General features: G+C 40.3%; 3 protein-coding genes and 1 long non-coding RNA gene across 10 annotated transcripts in view; 2 read left to right on the forward strand and 2 right to left on the reverse strand.

The window, feature by feature from the left end:
* Positions 1 to 1,345, reverse strand: part of MIA2 (MIA SH3 domain ER export factor 2) — a 38,097-nt gene extending 36,752 nt beyond the window's left edge. The window contains exon 1 of one of the 7 annotated variants that reach the window (XM_071746033.1): positions 978 to 1,345. In XM_071746033.1, the coding sequence (XP_071602134.1) occupies positions 978 to 1,092 (115 nt within the window). In that variant the 5' untranslated portion in view covers positions 1,093 to 1,345. Of the gene's footprint in view, positions 1 to 59; positions 195 to 977 lie in introns of those variants that run through there. The other 6 variants (XM_071746031.1, XM_071746034.1, XM_071746036.1 and 3 more) reach the window with 6 other exon arrangements.
* On the forward strand, positions 190 to 14,502 carry LOC139797152 (uncharacterized). The gene is made up of 2 exons (XR_011726314.1): positions 190 to 325; positions 13,085 to 14,502. It is a non-coding gene; the product is annotated as an uncharacterized lncRNA (long non-coding RNA).
* Positions 5,684 to 16,564, reverse strand: PNN (pinin, desmosome associated protein). Its single transcript, XM_071746046.1, has 9 exons — positions 16,146 to 16,564; positions 15,701 to 15,772; positions 14,313 to 14,381; positions 13,223 to 13,295; positions 13,044 to 13,138; positions 11,090 to 11,165; positions 9,278 to 9,433; positions 9,054 to 9,192; positions 5,684 to 8,039 (listed from the first exon to the last, which is right to left on the reverse strand). Exons 1-9 carry the CDS (start codon positions 16,376 to 16,378, stop codon positions 6,757 to 6,759), a joined length of 2,196 nt encoding a protein of 731 aa, XP_071602147.1. The 5' UTR covers positions 16,379 to 16,564; the 3' UTR covers positions 5,684 to 6,756.
* Positions 16,565 to 16,707: 143 nt separating this feature from the next.
* TRAPPC6B (trafficking protein particle complex subunit 6B) lies at positions 16,708 to 21,230 on the forward strand. The gene is made up of 6 exons (XM_071746077.1): positions 16,708 to 17,580; positions 17,660 to 17,727; positions 18,852 to 18,969; positions 19,413 to 19,496; positions 20,320 to 20,413; positions 21,072 to 21,230. Exons 1-6 carry the CDS (start codon positions 17,500 to 17,502, stop codon positions 21,101 to 21,103), a joined length of 477 nt encoding a protein of 158 aa, XP_071602178.1. The 5' UTR covers positions 16,708 to 17,499; the 3' UTR covers positions 21,104 to 21,230.

Here is a 21,230-nt window from a genome sequence, read left to right on the forward strand (position 1 = left end):
AGCACTAGAACCTCAAACAGTGTCAAGAAAAGTTTCCAATTCAGTTTGAGTAACTTTACATTCTCTTTGTCTCCATCCCTGTCTCCCCACAGAAACCAATACTGATGTGCTCTTGTCAGTTTGTAGCCCATTCCACATGGTGTTCCACAAAGAGACATCTCTGAGCATCCAGAACCCACTGAAGGCGGTATGGCTCCACACGAAAATAAAGATCCATCAGCAGAGGAAATTTAAGGCCTCTTCCACTTCAGGACAAGATATCCGCATTGAAAGTGCAACAATTAAGGCTGCCAAACCAATGGAGACAGCTTAGAAACAGCTTCAAGTACGTATCATTATGAGAAGTTTCACAATGGTAGCAAATAAATAATAAATAGGAAATTATTTATTATTTCTGACTTGGGATACAGTGGCTCAGCTTCATGCAGAGCTATTCACTTCCCAGAAACTCCATAACTGGTTACTGTCCTTTCTCATGTTAAAAAGTAAAAAAATAAGTAAGGGATAAGTGTGTTTTGTGAGAAGAATTAAAAAAAAAATCAATTTGTTTATGGTAGAAAAATTAGTTTTGCAGAATGGTCTATGAATGTACTGCAAACACAAGATACATACTCTTCATTTGCAGTTTATAGCCTGAATTTTTTTTTAATTTTAAAAATTTGATTTTTACCTGTAAATAATAATTTGAAAACAAAGCTTCTTTATAGTGCCTGCTCTATGGAAGCCTAACTGTTCAAGAGTAGTTTTACTGAACTGTAATCCTTGTATACTTAGACAAGGTAATGCACCAAGTATTTTTTCATTTTTTATTTTAAAAGTTTAAGCCTATTGCTGATAAACTTAGCATACCAACAAGTATTTCCTATGACTACTCATTTTAAGTCTCTTTCATTGCTGATTTTAACATTATGGTTCTTAATAGCTGCACATACTCCATAGACTCCTTTTGAAAAAAAAACTTAAAAACTTTTACTTACTTTCACATTCCCGATCACCACACTTCTTCCACTCTGAAAGTACCTTTGTACTCTGCAGACTTGTTAGGAATGAAATTACCAAAAGAAAAATGCTCTGATCCAAGATCTTTGACATTGTAGATTCAATCTACTGTGCACTGAAACTGTGGAAACTGCTTTGATATGCAGTTAGCAAGAATATTCTACATTCTTTTTCCTAGCAACATTGCAAATAAACTAACAATCCTGTTTTCCTTCTCTCATCTGCTTAAACAAAAGTACACTATGCTAACCTGCTAACAATTTGCAAAGTCAGGTGTCCTGATTATACACATATGTTTAATAATTAACTATGTTCTGGTAGCTAGACTGCTGTTTCTAGTACAAAGAAACTAGTTCTGGTTACATCAAAATTGAGCCTCTGTCGGACTGAGTTAGGACACACTGCTGGACAAAAGGTTCTTTTGTACAGAGTTTGTGTAAGACTGTTAGAGGAGTTCAGCAGGGGGCTGTATTAGAATTTTTTAGATTATGATCAGATTTTAATTTTATCAGATTATGATCAGATGTTAATTTTATGCTGATATTGATTTGTATGATTGCTAAGATAGCTACTGACAATTTTCAGGCTTTTTTTTGTTTATTAAACTAAAATTTGTGTATACAGATATGGTTTAGATTATTTATAGGTGGTTACTGGGAACTCAAACCATTTTTTTCCACATACTCTTTGTAATATTCTCATGAACTAGATGCTAAGTACAGTCCTTTGGCATGGGGAATACTTACTCAACTCCAAAGTAATTTAAAGGTGATTGACAGTGTTCACACTCTTAAGACAACTAGAAAATCCATATGCTATTTCTGTATCACATATCACAGAGCAATATTACAAAGCTGTTTATATGGTATGTATGAAGTTGTTAGAAATGAAATCTTGCAGAAAGATTTGTGTTACAAGTAAGCTTTGCTTCAAAGGCTTCACATAACTGTCCTGCACTTCCTTGGTGACCTAAACAAAGGATGTTAATTTACCTACAAAGGGTCTTCACTTTTCCTTTCCCACTTTCCTGCATAAACTAGCCTCTTCTCTCTCCCTTTTTGCTAGTGCCCCAAGAATCTGCATTCCTTCCCAACGTGATAATAGTTGCAGTCATATTCTTCCTAGCAGGTCTGCCTCTCCCTCAGCCCCGAGCATGACTCATGCAGAATTTGCTCTCCTTTCCATTAACCTAAGCTGTATCCCACTGCAGCATAGTTTCTCCTCCCTCCTTCTCCATAACCCGAATCTACTGGCCACTGGTGCTAAGCCTTATCTACTGAGCCAGCAAACAGATCAGCTACTGGAGCCTGAGAGAGGGCTCACAAAGTGAGCCAGGGTCATGTTAACCAGCAATGTCCTGCAAACAAACAAACAAAAATCACAGTAGATGACATGTCCTCCAGTTGCAATCTAACACTTTGGCCCCTTCCTTTGCCATGTGACCTGGTAGTCAGACCGATCCTATGACCTAACACACCAGCTGCCTCTGCTGTTAGGTAATCCACCAGAGAGCTGTCCTGTGCACCAGGGAAAACGTGCTACAGGTCAGCCCCCACCCCCTGCTCCTGACTGGATGTGATGCAGCCCCACCGCCAGCATCAGCAGTCTCTCCCTTTCACTCCCCAGGATCTTGCGTTGCTTAGAGGGTCAGTGATTTGCAAGCAGAAGATTAAGAAGGGCAATATTTTTGTTCTATTACCAAGTCTCTACAGATTAGGACAGATTGGTGAGAAGGAGTATACAAGAAATCAAATGTTGCAACCCACCTAAACCACTCAGTTTAATGCACATCTACAATTTTCAAGTTATTCTGGGCACTACTCATTGCGGAGCTTAGGTTCAAAAATCATTTATTAGGTGTGAAGCTCTTAAAAGGCTGATGAGCACTGCTCTGATCGCTGTTCATTTTTTCCTCTAGCAACTCCAAAAATAAATCATATTTATATCAAATATTTTTTCCTTCTGGATGTAAATCCTATACTTGCAGGTGTTAGACAAACATAACTTCTGATTACCTTTGAACTAAAGTTAAAGACAAAGATTTATGGAGTTTATCGTAGCTGCCTTCCAAAGGACAAAGTTGAAAGCTTTATAGCAGGTAGAGTGAGACTTCAGTTATTTTCTGTTCTGCAGAACTGAAGCAACAAATGTCAGTAATATTACACACGCAATGGCAAACAGTGCTAACGAAAGAGTAAAATCTGAAGTCCAACAGCTTTTGTTGGGATGAAACTATCAGTTTTTAGTTGCAATGATAATTTAGTAACTTCTGAGCTAAAAATGCCGAGATCTCTTAGCATACATTAAAATACACAGAAAAATCAACTCAGAATCAGTGGTGTCATTTAAGGAAACTGAGTAGGATGGCATACTGAGTGGCTCTTTTCAAAATATGGCTTTGTATAAGTAAAATAGGTATTGCATTTCCTTGTTGGTTCAGTATCTGCATTAACAACAAAGATCAAATCTTAAACTGGTAAAAGTTCTCCTAAGTACATTGAAGTCAACATCTTTTTAATAACAATAGTACATAGAGCTTTGCTGGTATTCTTACAATAGCACTACAAGGCTCCATATAGAATGTAGGTTTTCATTTCATAATGGAAGAATACAGTCTTCTACAATGCAAAAGCACTTTAAAAAGATAGTTGTCTTGACTTAGGATGTTTGGATGAAAATACAGATCAACTTTTACACTGAATCAAAAGTTTTACCAAAATTATTTACTTTTTTTTGAGAAAAGTATCTTTGAGAACTTAATAAGTCAAAGGAAGAAGAAAACTAATTTGCAGTTAGACAAATGCAAACAGGTGACAGTATCCAAATTTAAATCAACTTTTTCATCCAGGGTAACAAATCGCAAGAAAAAGTTACAAAAACTGTTATAAGCATAACAATTAACAGTCCATTTTTAGAAAATTACGGAACTTGTGACTTACATTAATTTGAATTTTGGAAATACAGTTCCAAGCTTTGAATGCCTCATGTTTTGCTATATAATAGAACTCTCTCACCTAATAACAGCTGCCTGAACAAGACTTGTGGTAAAACAGGATTGCTATAAAATTGAGACCGGGGGCAGAGAGTCTGAAGTAGTAAAATCTTACCTTCCAAAACACAGACCTGTGGATATTACTCATCCACGACTGCCACAGAATTTGATCTCATCATAGTTACATGTAGTCTACTTCTTTGAGCGGGGAAACTAATTTTAAAGATCTGGGACGTGGATAAAATCAATAGGTTTGTCCTGTTGTACCACTGCAATTGCTGCAAAATCTGCAGCTGAACCTGAATCTCAGAACTGCAGCGGGGGCCTAAACACAAACCCATTCCTTTCTTGATAAACAAAAGATGCTCTAGAAATCTATTTGCAAATTTACTAGGTTTGGAAATTATTACCCTGGAGGGGGTTTTTAGTTCAGTGACACCTACTTTCTGCAGAAAAATTATGTTCAGGTTTCCTTTGAAGGCATACAGTAAAGCTGTTCTAAGCACAAAGACATCACTTTAAGTAACGGAGCAGGAATTTGAAGAGTTGCACCTTTCACGTAGTCACGTTTCAGCTTATAATTAATGAACAATCCATGTAAAATCTGTACTCTGACAAAGACTCCACAATGAGCACCGTGGAAAAAACACATTGTTGAAGCCTTCCAAGAATGAAGAAAAAGGCGAGCAAATGGTATGGAGTCAGTGCATAGTATAAAAGCTTTAATAAACCCCCAAACATCTTTTAAAGTTTTATTTAAAACCAGAAGTGACCATCTAATGGAAGCACTCCACCACAGACATGGAGCGCACACAGTATGCTGCCCACTCACATAAAGCATCTCGGCTCTGTTCTTAGCTTTTCCCCTTTTCAACAAAATCAAAATGGCTTCCAAAGACAATTTGAAATGTGCAAGTAGTTGAAACCTGCAAACCAGTGACGTGCTCAATTACATAGAAGTTTGTACCCTGTGGTAAACTGCTGTTAACTTCTTTAATAAAGCATTTTAACTTCTGCTTGTCCTTCAAAACAGAAGGCACATTAAACCACCACATTCCTCTGAGGAAGGAAATATAGCTGGAGACGACTGACAGAACTAAAGATGATTCTCGGTTGTGGACAACCAGAGACAGGATATTGAACCAGCAAAGGAACTGAAGAGCCGGCATCAAGTATTAGGACTTACTAAGGAGCTTTCCCGCTCTGTTTGTGCTGGAAGAACACTCCACGCCTTGCAAGACATTTCTTTTAAGCCATGAAGTTTAGAACTTAAGTGTTGTTACCCTGAGTTTAGATGGAAAAATCAAAAAATTGGCACCTTTCCAAACTAGGACTTTGCAAAAGCCTGCTCTATTTTCCAGAAAAAAAGGATGGCTAGATATATGGCTTTTGTACAATAAAATAAGATCACATGTCATTCCTGTTCTGGAATATTTCTAGAACTCCCTGGGTCTGCAATTTGGCATATAAGAATTCTCTTCCTACAAAGACAACACAGATTATAACACTGTTTCATATTCAGTTAACAGGCATTGATTTAAGCCTAAATAAGCCTAATAATAAGGCTAAATAAGAACAATTTTGGATATGGAGCTTCTAGGGTACAGCTGCCTACAGTTATGATTGATGCTTTACATGTACGAAGACTAAGGTAGAACACCTGTGGTATAGAAAACATAGGCATCAAAAGAGTAGTCTACAAAGCCACATTTATTTGCACAAGTACAGAACAGAGCAACAGATGTTATTGTTTTCCATACAAAATTATATAAAAACAGTGTTCACCTTCATAGATAACACCATAACCACTTCAAGTTGTATTAAATACATTCAGAAAGAATTCTTGCACGCACACATTAGTATTAGGTAGTCCCAGGTAACTCCAACACTGAAATATTATTATTCCTAGAGGTATGAAGGGATTAAAGACTAGTCTGCAACTAGAATAAAATTAATTCTGGTTGAGAAGCAAGCTGATTTCTTTCTTCCACTGGCCAAAGCAAGGAATATCATTAAACAGATTGTCTCCAAACCACGGATGTCAATACTACCAAAGCACCTGCAGAAGGCAGGTAAGAGTGGTATTCCAGGCTGACTTCAGCTATCTCGGCCAGTATAAACATTCCCATTTAATCACTCCTTGCCTATTGATAGGAAAAAGTTTTATAAAACTGCAAGATAGAATTGCATAAGAGCTTGAGATTACAGAAGAAAACAAAAAGTAGAGATCCAAACCAATTACTTTCCTCTTCCTACTCAGCACTGGAGAGACTACTCCCTTAACTGGGTCTTAAGATTCCAATTCTTGCAAAGAATAGAGGTGAAAAGCAGAGTTTTATGCCTCTCTACATATGATCTAAAGGGGAATTTAATTGCCAACAGGACATCTCAATTTATTTAAAATGCACATTTATTTCTACAAAAAAAAGTATGATACAGAAGTGTGATCACACCTACTTAAAGGTTTACCTAATAAAATATACAGAGGATATTAATGAGTACAGGATATTTAAAAAAAAAGATGCAAAGGAGTGTTAATTTTTTATTTTTACATTTTCAGGAACTTCACATAATTTTGGTAAGTAACCTTTTACAAAATGATGTAAAAAGTACAAGAATGCCTGGTAAACAGTCTGCATTTTTCCAAAAGATTTTTTACAGCATGCAATTCTTAAGGCAGCCTTCTCCTCCTCCTTACAACGAATCCTTTCACTCAAATAATCTTCCGCTGCAAAGATTAGGCTAAGGAAGCTTGGTCTCTTCTGTTAACGCCTTTTGTCTTTCCTGTCTGATTTACGGTCTCTTTCACTCCGTGAAGTTCTCTTGCCTGACCGACTACTTTCTGATATAGACCTCTTCCTGTCAGATCTTGAACTTTTATCCTTTGAGCTTTTGGTATCTCTACTCCCACCTTTTGAGGACTTGTGACTTCTAGCCACTCCTGAAGCATCCCTTCGCTTCCTGTCTGTGCTCCTTCTGTGTTTTCTGTCTCTGTTATGCCCCCTTCCTCGGCTTCTACTCCTACTTTCACTACTGGTAGAGCTACTGCTGCTACTGTCCCTGCTTGTACTTCCACTTGTAGTGCTGCTACTGGTGGAAGTACTCCGACTGCTACTGCTGCCAGTAGTGGAACTACTTCCACTAGTAGTACTGCTTGAAGTACTACTGCTACTACTACTGCTGCTACTACGGCCATGACCGGTTTTGTTCCCTGCCCTACCCCTGCTTCTACTCCTAGTCTTATTCTTAATTTCTACACTCTGTGTCTGACTCTGCTCTGTCTGTGCCTCAACCACCTTCACAGACAGAACAGCAGTGTCATCCTTGTCTGCCTGAGGCTCTGTATCCTGAGTGGACTGAGACAACTGAGGTGACTGTGACAGTGGCACAGACTGTGGCTGAGAGAGAGCCTCAGCCATAGGTTCTGACTGAGCTTCAGGTGCCTTTTCCTGCTTTTCTTCAGATTCAGCATCAATTTCTTGTTTGATACTTTTCTCCTTCTCAGGAGAAGGAATGCTACACTCTTTTTCTAGCTGAGGATCACACTCTGTTTCTAGTTCCATTTCTTTGCCATTTTCAGTTTCTACAGGTTCTACACTATCTGCCTCATTCATTTCAGCCACATCCTGCTCATTATCCACTGGCTGAATGTTTTCACTTTCCTCTTTTGTAACTGTGACCTCTTCATGCTGACCATCCTGCTGCTTGTCATTCTCCCTCACCTCAGCAGACTCTTCTGCTTTACTCTCCATTTCATGTTTCTGTTCATCCTCTTCCTGGTCTTTCTCTGCATCGCTATGCCCTGAGCCTACTTTTCCCTTTTCCTCCCCTACCTCCTCCATTTCTACATCATTGTGCTGATTACCTGTCTCCAACTCTTCCACCTGCTGAGCCGCCTTACCCTCTTCCTGCTCCTTGTTCTGTTCTTCTTTCTTTTCTTCATTCTGCGACTCCTGATGTTCTTTTTCCTTCATAGATTGTCTTCTGGGCCTGGCCTCCATTTTGTTAATCTGCTCTGCAAATTCATTTCGCCTGCTTTCAAAGAGTGCTAGGGAATAAATGCATAAATACAGTTTCAGCTAATCTACAGGCACTGAAGAATCTTTTCTCTTTAACTATGAGCTAACAAGATATCAATCTCTTTTAACTTATAAATACTGCACCCTTATTCATTCTGGAGTAGCAAGCATTCATGCATTATGAAAAAGACAGCTAGTTACCTTAAGAAACAAAGCAAAGGGGACAGTCAACTCAGGTCAGTATTGGAACAGTAAATTTAAGCTAACAAAAAGAAGTTTTGACTTCATTAAAATCAATCCAGCCAACAGTGTATCAGAATATACCAGAGTTCCCTGGTATTTATCTATTAGCATAATTAGATAAATTATCTAATTTATCTATTATACTACCTAAGGTAAGCAAAAGAGTAAGAATCAATAAAAAGATGGTTAGGTATTAAGAAAGCTTAAATAACATGAGCAATTCAGACAGGTGAGTTGGCATCTTTTATCCCCCAATCCCTCACAATGAAGAAAAGCTCCTAACGATAACAATACATTCTCAAATCAGTAGAAAGAACAGCAGCTCTACCACCAACCGCAGTATTTTAAATTGTTTTCCAAAAGAAAAACATAGTCATCCTGTGAGACAGAAATGAACACACATTAAGGTAAAAAAACAAAATCATAAAGTATAGTGTTGTGCTTAAGAAAAAACTTGTCAAATACTTCATAAAACCTGTAAAAAAAAAAAAAACAAAACCCACACTGTATTTCAATAGGTTTTCAATCCACAGAATCTGCCTTTTTAAAAACTAAGCTGCTGCACTGGCATACATCTGCGTATTAAAGCCGTGTTTTAAGCACATACCTCTGAGATTATACATACACCTCTTTTGACTTACTGTAAGAGAATGAAAGCATACCCAAGAAAAATAAGCCACTGAAAGAGTTATGTTCATTATGGTGAACATCCATGCAGAAGCATACAGTTTGTCCTAACCTTGAGACACCTGAAAGAAATGTGTATAGCAAATTTCAAGCATATCTCAAAGACCACTTACCATTCATCTTTTTCTGTGACTCATCCATCAGCTTCTGTGTAGCAGGACACATTCTCCCAGGTATGTAGAATAAGTGAGGCTTTGTCTTTGTTCTTATGTATTTAATTATTTTAGCATTATGTTCATTCCATTCTTCTTGCTGAGAAATGAAAGAAAATGACCCTCAGGTACACAGGTTTAATAGATGAAACTAGAGAAAGATCAAGAGCAAAACTAGAACTCACCAACTGAGCAAGCTCAACCTTTTGCTCCAGTATCCGCAGCTCTGTCTGTTTAGCGCGCCTTTCTTCAAACAGCTCTCGCCTTTCATTTTCAACTTGCTTTCTTTCTTCCTCTGCCTGTACTTCAAGTTTTTGTTCAATTTCTTTTCGTCTCTTTTGCTAAGATAAATAAAGGAAGTGTTTAAAAAACTTCCCAATCAAGAAAATTTTAATTATTTACACCATTAAAGGCAGTCCTAAAAACACATTTAGAAATATCTTCTAAATCACAAGTAATGGAAGAGTGTAATTCCTGTTGGCACCTGATTCTTTGAGGGTTAACTATAAAATTATGGGCTCCTGTGGATTTATGTCTACTTTTCTATCACTCAGTTTGAATTTCAATTTTCTATACAAGCTTCAGCTTTTTTTTTTTTTTTTTCAATATAAGGAAAAAAGAATTAAGATTTCAGGTATTCATTCCATTTTGATGGGAAAGAAGTCAAATCCCCCAGAAACAAAGAAAGGGCTGCAGACTGGTGTTTGTGACCAACAAAAGTTATGTTGAAAATACTTAAGTATATTTGCTGTTAATTAGATATATTACTGTAATCCAGGAATGCCATTTGTATGCCTGACACAGCTATACGCTCAGATTGTACAAGAGCTGGCTAATAAAAAAAAAAACAATTTAGTGCCTTGACAACAAAACAGCTGTGTCACAAAGCTCCTCAGGCCTCTGCTTTGATTTATATTTATTTTCTATATATGAAGAGAGCAACATCTACGTAAATTCTCAGAAAAACATTTCCAAGAGCAGTAATTCTGCAAAATCTTTTTATGCAAACAGATACTACTGTAAGTCAGATACAGACTCCATACTTCCAGACCATCCTAATCAATAGTTTCTTGTTCTAAAGGCAAGCAGGCAACAGAGAACTTTGTTCCTTTCTCATGTGCTACATGAAAATTTAGATAAAACAGCAGGAAATAAAATACTGAATCTGAAAGTAATCAATACCAACACTGCAAGCCAGCTAGGCTAATGCTACACTGAAAAGGTTTTAAGTTTAGAGATATTCTATCTGCCACTAGTAAGTACAGGTTATTAGTATGAACTGAACAACCCACTTAGGCAACAGTAAACAGATACCATATCCCCCACAAATTAAAAAAGCATCCTAGGAATAAAACTACCACCATCCTATGTATGAGTTTTCTGAAGTTAGTACAAAGTTATGCAAAGCCTTCACCTCAGTAGAATCCTGTCCTTTTATTAAAAACAGGAATTCTTTGTGTCTATACTGGGAGGGGAAAGCCATTCATAGTCAAACTATAATAAAACTATAATAAAACTATACATTTCTGCATGCTTGGTTATAATTTAAACATCTGGAACACATAGGGATGGGCATTGCTTCAGCAATACTGAATCACCATTACTTACAGGAGTAGCCTATGATCTATTGAATAGATTAAATCCCATTTACTGTGAAATGATCCCCAAATAATGTAAAGAAAACATTATCCATTTTGTTTTGCGTGCTTTTAAAATATTCAGAAAAAAACAAACAAAAAAAATCCCCCAAACATCAACAAAGCTTGCCTTTTCACTTCTGCAATGACCAGAAATAGTATTGTAAAATATTGAATTAGTTTGCATCCCCTTCCAGCATCACACCCCAATGCCATTAAACTAAACCAAACAAAAATCTACACACGCTCTTATAATTTGTTGCACCCTACACCTTGGGAATTCTCATTCCTATCTGAAGTAGTTTAAGCACACAATTTTGCTTTATTATTTATAATCTGATAAGAACTAAAAATAAGTACCCCCTCAGTAGCAACTGTGGCCTCCTGCTTAAATTTTTGAAGAGTGCCCATCAACAAGCCAAATATACGTCGATTCCTGAATAAAAACAAAAAAGAAGTTTGAGATTCAGTTCAAGTACTAAGAATTTTATTTGCATAAACAATCAGATAAACTTTTCACCTCTGAGATGTTTATTTTTAAAAGGTTCAGGACTACTCAAGGCCATTAGCAAGAGAACCCTGTGCTGACAGTCAAGGATATAATTTACAGTGACAGATCATATTTTGCTTAAGAGTAAGACATGGCTCTTATCCATAACACAGCACAGTTAGCACTGGGAAAATTGGAAGCCAGCACATTTTCATCTGGAAAAACTAACACTAAGGAAATGTTAAAAAAAAAAAATTGCAAAAGCAGAGTACTGAAGAAAAGGTTAAGTAAATACAGTGTGAGCTATCAATAAGGCAGTTAAGTGGAAGGTCATGGTGCTTTCTGAAAAACATACACTCTCTCCCTGCTCAGAGGACTGAGGAGAAATGGAGCCACAGGGGAGGAAAAGCTTCTCTGTCAGTTTGCCTAACAGTATCTTCTACTATCAGACATTGAACTGTGGGATGAAACCAGAATTCTTCTCATTCAATTAAGTGGGGTTTTGAGAAAAATAAGTAAAATTCTTCAAGGAATTCCCTAAGCAACAACTAATTTCTTGAATTTCACCTTTTCTTTCTTTTCGTTTAATCCCAAATTAAGCCTTTACAGCAAGAAGCAGACTATTTTACTTGCCTCGAACTTTTACCCAATTAAGAAAGAAAGGAAATGGTACTCTCTTCACTCAGTATCACTATACTACAGCAGCATAAACCTGACACAGAAAGGTAGAAGTACTTGTATATTAAACAGTACAAATAGGAACAAAGACTTGAGAGCTGGAGATTCCTTAAAATTTATTTGTATATGAATGACATCCCAGAAGACACTAAGCAAAATCAAGATTTCAATGAATGCTGTCCTCTTGAACAACCTCTTCCACAACTCAAATGGACATCAATACTGTTTTTATCATCTTCCCAGAAGTCTATTGAAGTGCTAAACAGTAAAACTACTATTCTGAGGAAACAAAATTTTAGAGCCTGAAGCTCTAGGAAGTCCACTAAGTATTTTGAAAATCTTTCTGTGAGGAAAGCAGTTGGAAACTGGTGATGGAAGTAACAGCAATCTGTTACTGGTGTTGTAACTGTAAAAAAAGCAAGCATCTTTTCTGTGCTAATTGATCTGTGGTTCTTATTAGACAAGATTTCTATAGATCCTTATTCCAGCTCATTTTATTTGAAAGATTATATGATATTATTATTACTGTTGCACCAAATGAGCTGCAGACTTAAGTAGATGGAGCCCAAGAGATTGGTTGCAGTTACAGATTTGTTTTTCCAACACAACAGAACTGCATTTCAGCAAAAATTATGAGTTACCCCAAAATAAATATAATATAGAAAAAAGGAGATATGTATAGGGCTCTAAACAGAAACAGGCAATAGGAAGGTCAGACTGCACACACAATAAGTCTGAAAGTAGTAAGAAAAAAGAAACACACAATGGAACCACTACAATAAAAAAAAGGGGCAGAATCCCAAAGCCCTCCTTCAACTAAAAAAATAAATGATGTACCAAGACAGTTCTAACATCAAAAATGTTTAGTAACCAATGAAGCTATATATATTTTGTCTTACTACAGCAGCACTGGCAAACCTATTCCTGTAGGTGGCCTGGGAAGTAGAACAGCTGTGACGTACATGATGCCAATGATGCATTATTACTGTTATGAAGTATTTTGAGAGAATAACTTAAAATCAATTCTGGTACCTCTTCAACATCATCTCTGAAACCTAATAGCACCTGTATAGGACTTCTCCAACGTAAAGCTACTTTGTATGTGAGCACTGAGAAGCACCATGCTAGCGTTTGGTTTATGTGTACCTTTGTTTTCCTTTCTCATCCATATTTTGATCTTGTATAAGGTCTCGACGTGTTCGCTCTTTGGAGGTAGCAACAACAGAAGATGGTAATGCTGGCTGCAACAGAGGAAAACAAGCTATTTTGTTCATGTTCCAGATAAGCACACTTCTCCTTGTACAGCTCCATTTATCATGTGTTACCTTTTTAATATCGTCATCCTCTGCGTCGCTGTCTTGGCGTGATTCTCTTCTTGTCCGACGTTCTCCCCCCAGCCTGAAGAAGAAAAAGCAGTAGTGGTGGTCAGCAAGTCTCACATATTTAGGACAGCACCTGTCCTGGAACAACGAAAATACAAGCCAGCTTATCTAAAGAAACAACACCTTCAAGAAAAAAAACAAACCTACCCATTGTTCCAATGACCAGTAAGTAGCATTTTACAGACAAAATCTACTGTTGGCAAAAATTGGTGAGAAAACAGTTTAACACAGCTTCCACCATGATGTAAAACATTTCTTTTTTCAGTATCTTAGAATTTTTCTTTTTCTAGAATATCTAAAATGGCTACTCATATAAAGGATCACAAGACAGATATAAATACACCAGAATATAAAGATTGGTAGAATTTTTCAAATGGGAAATGCTATTTAAGTTACCTAGAAAGAGTGATCACTAAAGAAAAGTTATTTTCAGCTTTCACTCTCAACCTTGTGGATGAACACTTCACAACTGGTAAAGACATTTCACAGTACTCATTTTACATTAACTCAAAGTCAAACACATGCTTTGCTTTAGGCAGGAACTACCAATACATGTAAGTGACCACAAAATAAAGATCACGATAAAGTCACATATGGTGGATCTGCATCCAGATGTGAAAGTTCAAAATCTGAGTCTATTGTCACACTGTAAGCATTCGATTTATTGAATGGGAGATCTTGGTCATAATTCAGTTTTTTTCTACTGCAAACCAGATCTGGTCTACTAAGCTGAATATAATATGGCAGACTGTACATCAAGTAAAACCGAAAATTACAAGAATCTCTATTGCTGTATCTTTCTGTTATTGCCATAATTAATTAATTGTTTTAAGGTATGGAAAAAAAGTATAAATTTCACCACAGTTGACTGCTATAATCCAAATAAGTTCCAGTGAGTCTTGAACATATAATATCTGAAGAAGACAGTGACATCATCAGTTATTATCAGCTATTGAATCTAAGTATTTTATATTTACTGCTCTAATTTCTCATTCTGATAAAGCTAATTCTTTGCAGCAGTTTTTGCACCTACCTACTGGTTGCCCCTTCAAAATCCCTCTGCTTGGCTGGGGGTCCTCCTCCACTATCCGAGAATCCACGCCTAAAAAGAAAACACTTGTGATCTCAGAACAAGTTTTGCTAACCCCAGGTCCATTTTAAGTGTGAACAACCAGCCTATGTTTTGGCTTTATGGTCATTATGTAATGATACAATTTTATTCACCTGTCATCCTTTACTGTTACTACTTCAATAAGGTGTAAAAACATACCAATTAATTTAAATTTTAATTCTGGGGGCAGGTGAGATCTACAGGCCAATTGTATGAGGTTCAACAAGGCCAACTGTTCAGTTTTGAGACCCTCACTGAAAGGACATTGGGGAGCTGGAGCATGTCCAAAGAAGGACAGCAAGGCTGGTGCAGGGTTTATAGCACAAGTCTCATGAGGAAAAGCTGAGAGAAAAGGGCTTTTTTAACCTGGAAAGAGGAGGCTGAGGGGAGACCTTGTCACTCTCTACAACTCTGTGAAAGGATGTTGTAGTGTGGTGGGTGCTGGCCTCTCCCAAGTAAGAATAGAACAGGAGCAAACAGTCTCAACTTGTGCCAGGGCAGGTTTAGATTGAATATGAGGAAGAATTTATTCCCTGAAAGGGAAGCTCCATCCTTGGAGGTATTTAAAAAAAAGTGTAGATGTAGCAATATACTAGGTTAATGGTTGGACTTAAAGTTCTTTTCCAACCCAAACGATTCTATGATTCTGCACTTAATTGAACAGCTACACCAAAATGAAAAGTCCATATTTGCAGTGTGTGTTCCTATTTGCAATAGTTTTCAAGATGTATTAAGCCTTAACCTTAAGGTTTAATATGGAAATTCAACCAAAAAACTCTGCTATATACTACATTAAGAACAATCTACTGAATGAAAAAGGGCCTTCTCATTCCACTTGACGGGGGCTGGGGGAAAAGAGAAAAGAAAAATCCACACCAGAACAGTAGTGGTTTCACATACATGGGTTTTAAAATTCCTGTTGACTTTAATGCTTTCTATTCTTCTTGGAACAGCTATCAGTATCTTAATGTCTGAGGAACTGATTTTCAAAATTTCAAAGAAACAAGGTCTCACATATCACAAAACACCTTTCTTAACTTTGATGTTTCCCTTAATTTTTCAGGCTAGCGGCTGGAAAGGATAGAGAAAAAAAAACAGTTTAAGTTTGTTTAACTCAGAATGAGGAGATGCTTTAAATTTCAGGTAGCGACACGGAAGCGTAAACGCGGTGTGGGGCAGGTTTTAGTGCCTGCTTACTGAAACTGCAGCACAACGAGCAATAGCATCACACAAGAGTTACAGCGTAAGAAAACCAATGCTAGGAAAAAGTGAAAAAAGAAAGCGCACAGCCCGTTTCTGCAGCTCCTTACCTTAGCAATAAGCTCCCACGGCCTCTACCTCCACCAGGGCCTGTGAGGGCTAACAGTCTGTTCTGAGGGGGCCTGCAAGACACAGCGGGCGTTGTTAGCGGTGCCTTCCCCGGGCCGCTGCAGGGAGCCTCCCCAGGGCGCTGCCGTACGTCCAGCCAGAGGTGGCCACGACCGCTCCCCCACTCCCATAACGATGGGCAGACAGCACCAGCAAACCAGCGGGGCCGGTGCTCCACCAGCCCCTCCCGCGCTGAGTCGGAAGCGCGGGGATGGCCCGAAGGAGATCGGGGAAGCGGCGGCCTGCGGGCAGCTCCTCGTCCTTCGGGTCCCTCACCCACACGCTCCGATTCTTCCCCCCTCCCCCGGGGGGCGCTCACAGCTCCTTCACGCCTCGCGGCCTGGCCGCTTCTCACGCTCCCCTCTCCCCCGCGAGGCCTTTGCTCACCTCACATCGTTGGGGTCCCGTCCCGTCAGCTTGCGGATGTTCTCGTCCACGTGCTTGAGGCTCTCCTTGGCCTTCTCCAGCTGCTCCTGCAGCGCACGCACCGCCACCGCCATCCCGCTCGCAGCGCGGCCTGGCCGGGGCCCAGCGCAAGGCACCGCTGGGTAATGGGGCGAGAGGCTCCGCCCACGCGCAGCGCGCCCCGGCTCTGCTCGGCCGGGCTGGCGGCCCCGCATCCCGCAGCCGCGGGCCGGGCCGGCGCAGCCAATCGCGCCCCGGCGGCTCCCCCCAACCGCCAATAGTCGGGCAGGAGAGGGGAGGGCGGGCGCCACAGGGCTCCCAGTCAGACTGGCGGCCCCACCGACCAACCACCGGCAGCCGGTACCCGCCAGCTCCCGCCGGAGTGACAGCGCTCAGAGCTAACGAGAGCTCACACCTCAGTTTCCCGCAGCCCAATCAGAAAGCCACCGCCAGGACGTTGGTCCCACCCCCTCGGACACATCCTGCTTTCCACGCTCTGTAAGGCGGACATGGCAGCGCGCAGGCCAATCACCGCTTCGCTACAGAGGCTGCCAGGCCAGGCAAGCCAATAGGCAGGGACCTTACTAAGGGCTGTCGCACTGCCGAGGGACGCGGGGGCTGGTGGTGGCCCTGCGGCTGCCGTCACTCTTCCCGCCCGTTACCCGCATCCTCCTAGCGTGGGCTCCGCCGGCTGGAGGACTGTGAAGCTCCGTTACCGGGCGTTGTTCCTGGCGCCTGCTGCGGGGAGGCTTTAAACCGCGCTCTCCGCCCCCGGCCAGCCGGTGACGTTTCGGAGGGGCGGCTGGGGGGAGCCCGGGACGCGGAGCCCGCAGTTACTGTGCGGCGCTAGGAAATGGACAGCGAATGAGCGAGTGGCGGTGTGAAGGCAGTAAAGAACCACGACTCCCCATCCTCCATCCCTCTTTCCCCCCACACCCAAAGTGAGGCGGGCGGAGGCAGCTCCGCAAGGAACAGGCGTGTTTGCCCAAGTTCTGCCTCTCGCTTCTGTAGTCCCGGTTCGCGCTACGGCCTGAGGCAGCGATAGCGTAAAAGATTCCCGCCTCGGAACACTCCTCGGCCGGCACCAGCGGGACGCCCTCCCTGGGCGGCGGCGGGCGGGAACGCCGACTGCTTTTCTGACAGGGAGAAGCAGTCACACCGCGGCTGTTCCCGTTCGGGAGCATCCCCGACTGAGAGGGCCCGGCCCGGCCCGCCTCGAGCTCACCCCGCCGGAAGGGGCGGTGCGGCGGGCCCGGCAGCAGCTGGGTGTTGCCCGGCGCCGAGCGGAGAGGTGCGGGCGAGGCGGCGGTGGTGAGGCCCCCGCTGCAGGGCGGAGATGGCGGACGAGGCGCTCTTCCTGCTGCTGCACAACGAGATGGTGGCGGGGCTGTACCGCGCCGCCGAGCAGGGCGAAGGGGTGAGTGGGGCCGGGGCCGCCCTGGGGGCCGCCGGGCAGCGGCTGGCGTAAAGCCGCGGCGGCGTCTTGTGTCTTGCAGGAGAACGGCCGCTGCACCACCAAACTGGAGAGCATGGGCTTCCGCGTCGGACAGGGGCTGATCGAGAGGTGAGTCCCTGCCGCTGCTCCAGCCCGGCCATCTCAGTGCCCCGCGTCACGGCGGGCCTTCCTCCTCTTCGGGGTTATCTCCCTGCGGCTGCCCGGCCTGCCGGGGGCGGGAGAGATCGCCTCTCGCCGGAAAACTGCTCCCTGCTCTGGGCGGACGGAGGGTTGGTTGTGCTGCGGCTTCATCCCTCTCCTTGCACGTTCTGGCGTCTCTTGGCAACTCATTCTTGTGGGGACCTGTCTTTGAATACCACAGGACAGATTTGGAGTGTTTTCTGTCATAAAAACTGAGTCAGGGTGTATGGTTACCTTTTATAGTTCTTGGTAACTGTACTTATTTTTATACTTTCTTTAGTATTTTGCCTACTTCTGGTACGTTTCATGACTTTCTTCTCTTTGGAATGGCTTTCTTCAGCCTAATTTTACGTCTGGTTATTCTTGCGTTTTGCTGAAGCACTCTTGGTCCTCGGAATTCACGACCGAGCACATTTCCTCCTTGTTTCTCCAGGCCCTTTGGGGATGCTCGATGTCTTGCTGCACATAAAACCTCAGGGCCCTTGTTCTGAGGTGTTTTGGAGACTCCTGAGCTTCTCAGGTCGTGCTTTCTGTCAACAAAATGGTGGTTTAGTGCCAGCTAAATAACTTAAAGGAGAATTTTGAAATACGCTAGAGAAAGAGGTCCCTTTTTGGGAAACAGGAACAAGTTTTACACGTTTATTTCTGTATGCTAGTGCTTTTTGCACATTTGAAGAACTTTCAAGCAGTAGTACAGGTGTGAGCTTTTTGTTTATGCTCTGTTTAGAATAAAGTCAACTGTTCAGTTGAAGATAAAAGTGATGTGCTTTGTATCTTTGTATTTCAACTGCTTTTAGTAATGGCATAATTAAGCCCATTTATTCTGCTGTCATGTTGCAGATATTAAGATAACATTGTGTTGCACTTAAGTTAAAATACTTGGTGAATGCAGAGTGATGCTAGAATATTTGTACAGTGGTTGGAAAACTAATTTCTGTAACAGCCTCAAAAACAACGTTGCTTAGTACCATTTCTTTAAATTTTATTTTTCTGATTAAATGGTCAAGTTGGGTCTGCCTTAATTATTGATATATCTCTCGCTTACCTCTTAGGTTTACAAAAGATACTGCCAGGTTCAAGGATGAATTAGATATTATGAAGTTCATTTGCAAAGACTTCTGGACAACTGTATTCAAAAAACAAATAGATAACCTAAGGACTAATCATCAGGTACTAATCCTGTAGAGTACAATTTAACGTACAAAATCAGTAATAGGTTTGAGTTACAAGCACATTTTCATGTTTTTCTTGCTGTAGAATCCATTACCTTATAAGAAGCCCAAAGTGTTCTTCAATTGTTTTGTTTAAAAATCAGATTTTTAAGGTTCACATTAGCATATAGCTTCAGAATACAATTTAAGAATTGTTTGTCATGTGTTTGTTGCCACCCTGTTTGAAAATACTAAATGGGTTGAATTTCATATTTGCTGTTGCAGTGCTACAAGCTGATAGAACATCAGTTGACTAGAACTTAAATAGTAACTTTTTAATATATCTCTTGATAGGTTTTGGTAGAAAATTAGTATGAGAAGTTGATATTGTAGTAGTGATAACTACATGTTACTTCATATTCGGCTAAAAAGCATGTTTGATTTTTAATTTTTTTTTAACAGGGTATTTATGTCCTTCAAGACAACAAATTTCGTCTCTTGACACAAATGTCTGCAGGAAAGCAGTATTTAGAACATGCACCAAAGGTACCCTTCAGTTTCATCCTTGGGATCTACCAGTTTGATTTGAATTGTCTTGCTTTATTAACAATGTCAATTTTACTTTAATATAATGGCCAGAAACTCTTCAAAAAGGCGGCTGAGGTTTAGTCTCCAAAACCTGTGCTTTTTAGAAATTCACCTGATTTTGGAAAGTGGATTTGATTTATGTTTTAAGAACCAGTTACAGTAATTGTGAAACTTCCTGTTGTCATGTTTGAGTTACTTGGTGGTAGGAGCTGGTGGTAGTTACTTGTGTGCCACTGTCACACAAATTTTCTTTCTCTTTGAAAGCAGTGCTTTCAGAATATTTTTTAAATTTCCAAAACGTAATTGGAAGATGATATTTGTTACCTAGAATTCTGAGTTTACATGCACATTCAGAAAGAAAATAGTTTTTGAGTGTAGGTGCTGAGTTAGAGTAATAGGTGAGTACAATCATTGCCTCTGCAATGATTTGGTACTCTCTGACTTTAATACCAGCTGCTAATTTGAGACAGATCTTGGGAATAATTGTTCTAAGGATAAGTTCCTCCAGGCTTAGTGGAAATTGAAACAAGTGACTCAAGATAGTGCTTCTGATGAGAAATCTGAATTGTGAGCTCTGCTGTACTCCACTCTGTGGAGCGCTGCTCCACTCTGTAGTGGAGTTTTTACCTATTAGAGACATAATGGAGTCTCTCAAGCACAGTAACAAAACATCCATAGTTTTATATTGTCAAAGTGTTGTCTTGTTCTTGAGTGCTTACTTTCAGTCTTTAGCACTAAGCTTCACCCTTGATACTCACTTGAAGTGCAACTTTATATTTAGTATTTAGCATTTACCTGCGGACTCATCAGAGGTGGCCTGTCCAATCTGGGAATAAAGAGTATTGTAACAGCAGAAGTTTCATCAATGCCTGCATGTAAGTAGTTCAGTTACTATTCACTTTGTAATGGCTTTCCTTGCTGGCTTTATCATTGTGTAAATTTATTGAGGTAGGATTAGTTTAAAACTGCTGGGCCATAGGAGTCAGTATGAACTTCAGGATATGGCTTGCTACTTAAATTCTTTAGTGTTCAGAAAATACTGCCAGAAGTTAAACCTGTATGATATTGAGCAGAAAGCTAAAATACAAGAAGTGTTTACATTTGGAAGCATCAAATGCATAAGGATGTACATCCAGAAAGCTAGTTGAACAAGTGAAGATAAAAACAACTAGATAGGTGCTCTTTCTCTACTGAAGTAAATACAAAAGCTAGTAAGTGAAGTGCATTGTAACTATCCAAGCTGCTTAAGGTGTATTTAAAAATTCCGACAGACTTTGCACAAATTTTAAATTTACCTGACAAAACTGTTGTGATGTGGGACACAGGGCAACTTATAGAAGAAGCTCTTCATCTGGAGTTAAATTTAAATACTTGGCTTAAATAATGGCTAGATTGTTCATAATGACACTGGAAGAGTGAAATGTTCCTTACTATTTCTTTTAACAAAATTATTACAAGAAAATAATTGCTTGTAAAAGTAATTCTAATGTGTGAAATTTTGATCTGACTGTTTTTTGTTTTTTTTTTTTCCAGGTAAATTTCAGGTGATGATACAGAAAATGTAGAGCACGTTCAAATCTGGGTATCTGCCTTTAAAATCCATTGTGTGGGGGTACACTATGTTGGTTCAGCTTTGTATATAGCTTGTAAATTACAGCATTGCACTATTAAAAAATATAAATGTTAATCTAA

Source organism: Heliangelus exortis, chromosome 5 (genome assembly GCF_036169615.1).
Source record: "Heliangelus exortis chromosome 5, bHelExo1.hap1, whole genome shotgun sequence".
Taxonomy (NCBI): Eukaryota; Metazoa; Chordata; class Aves; order Apodiformes; family Trochilidae; genus Heliangelus; species Heliangelus exortis.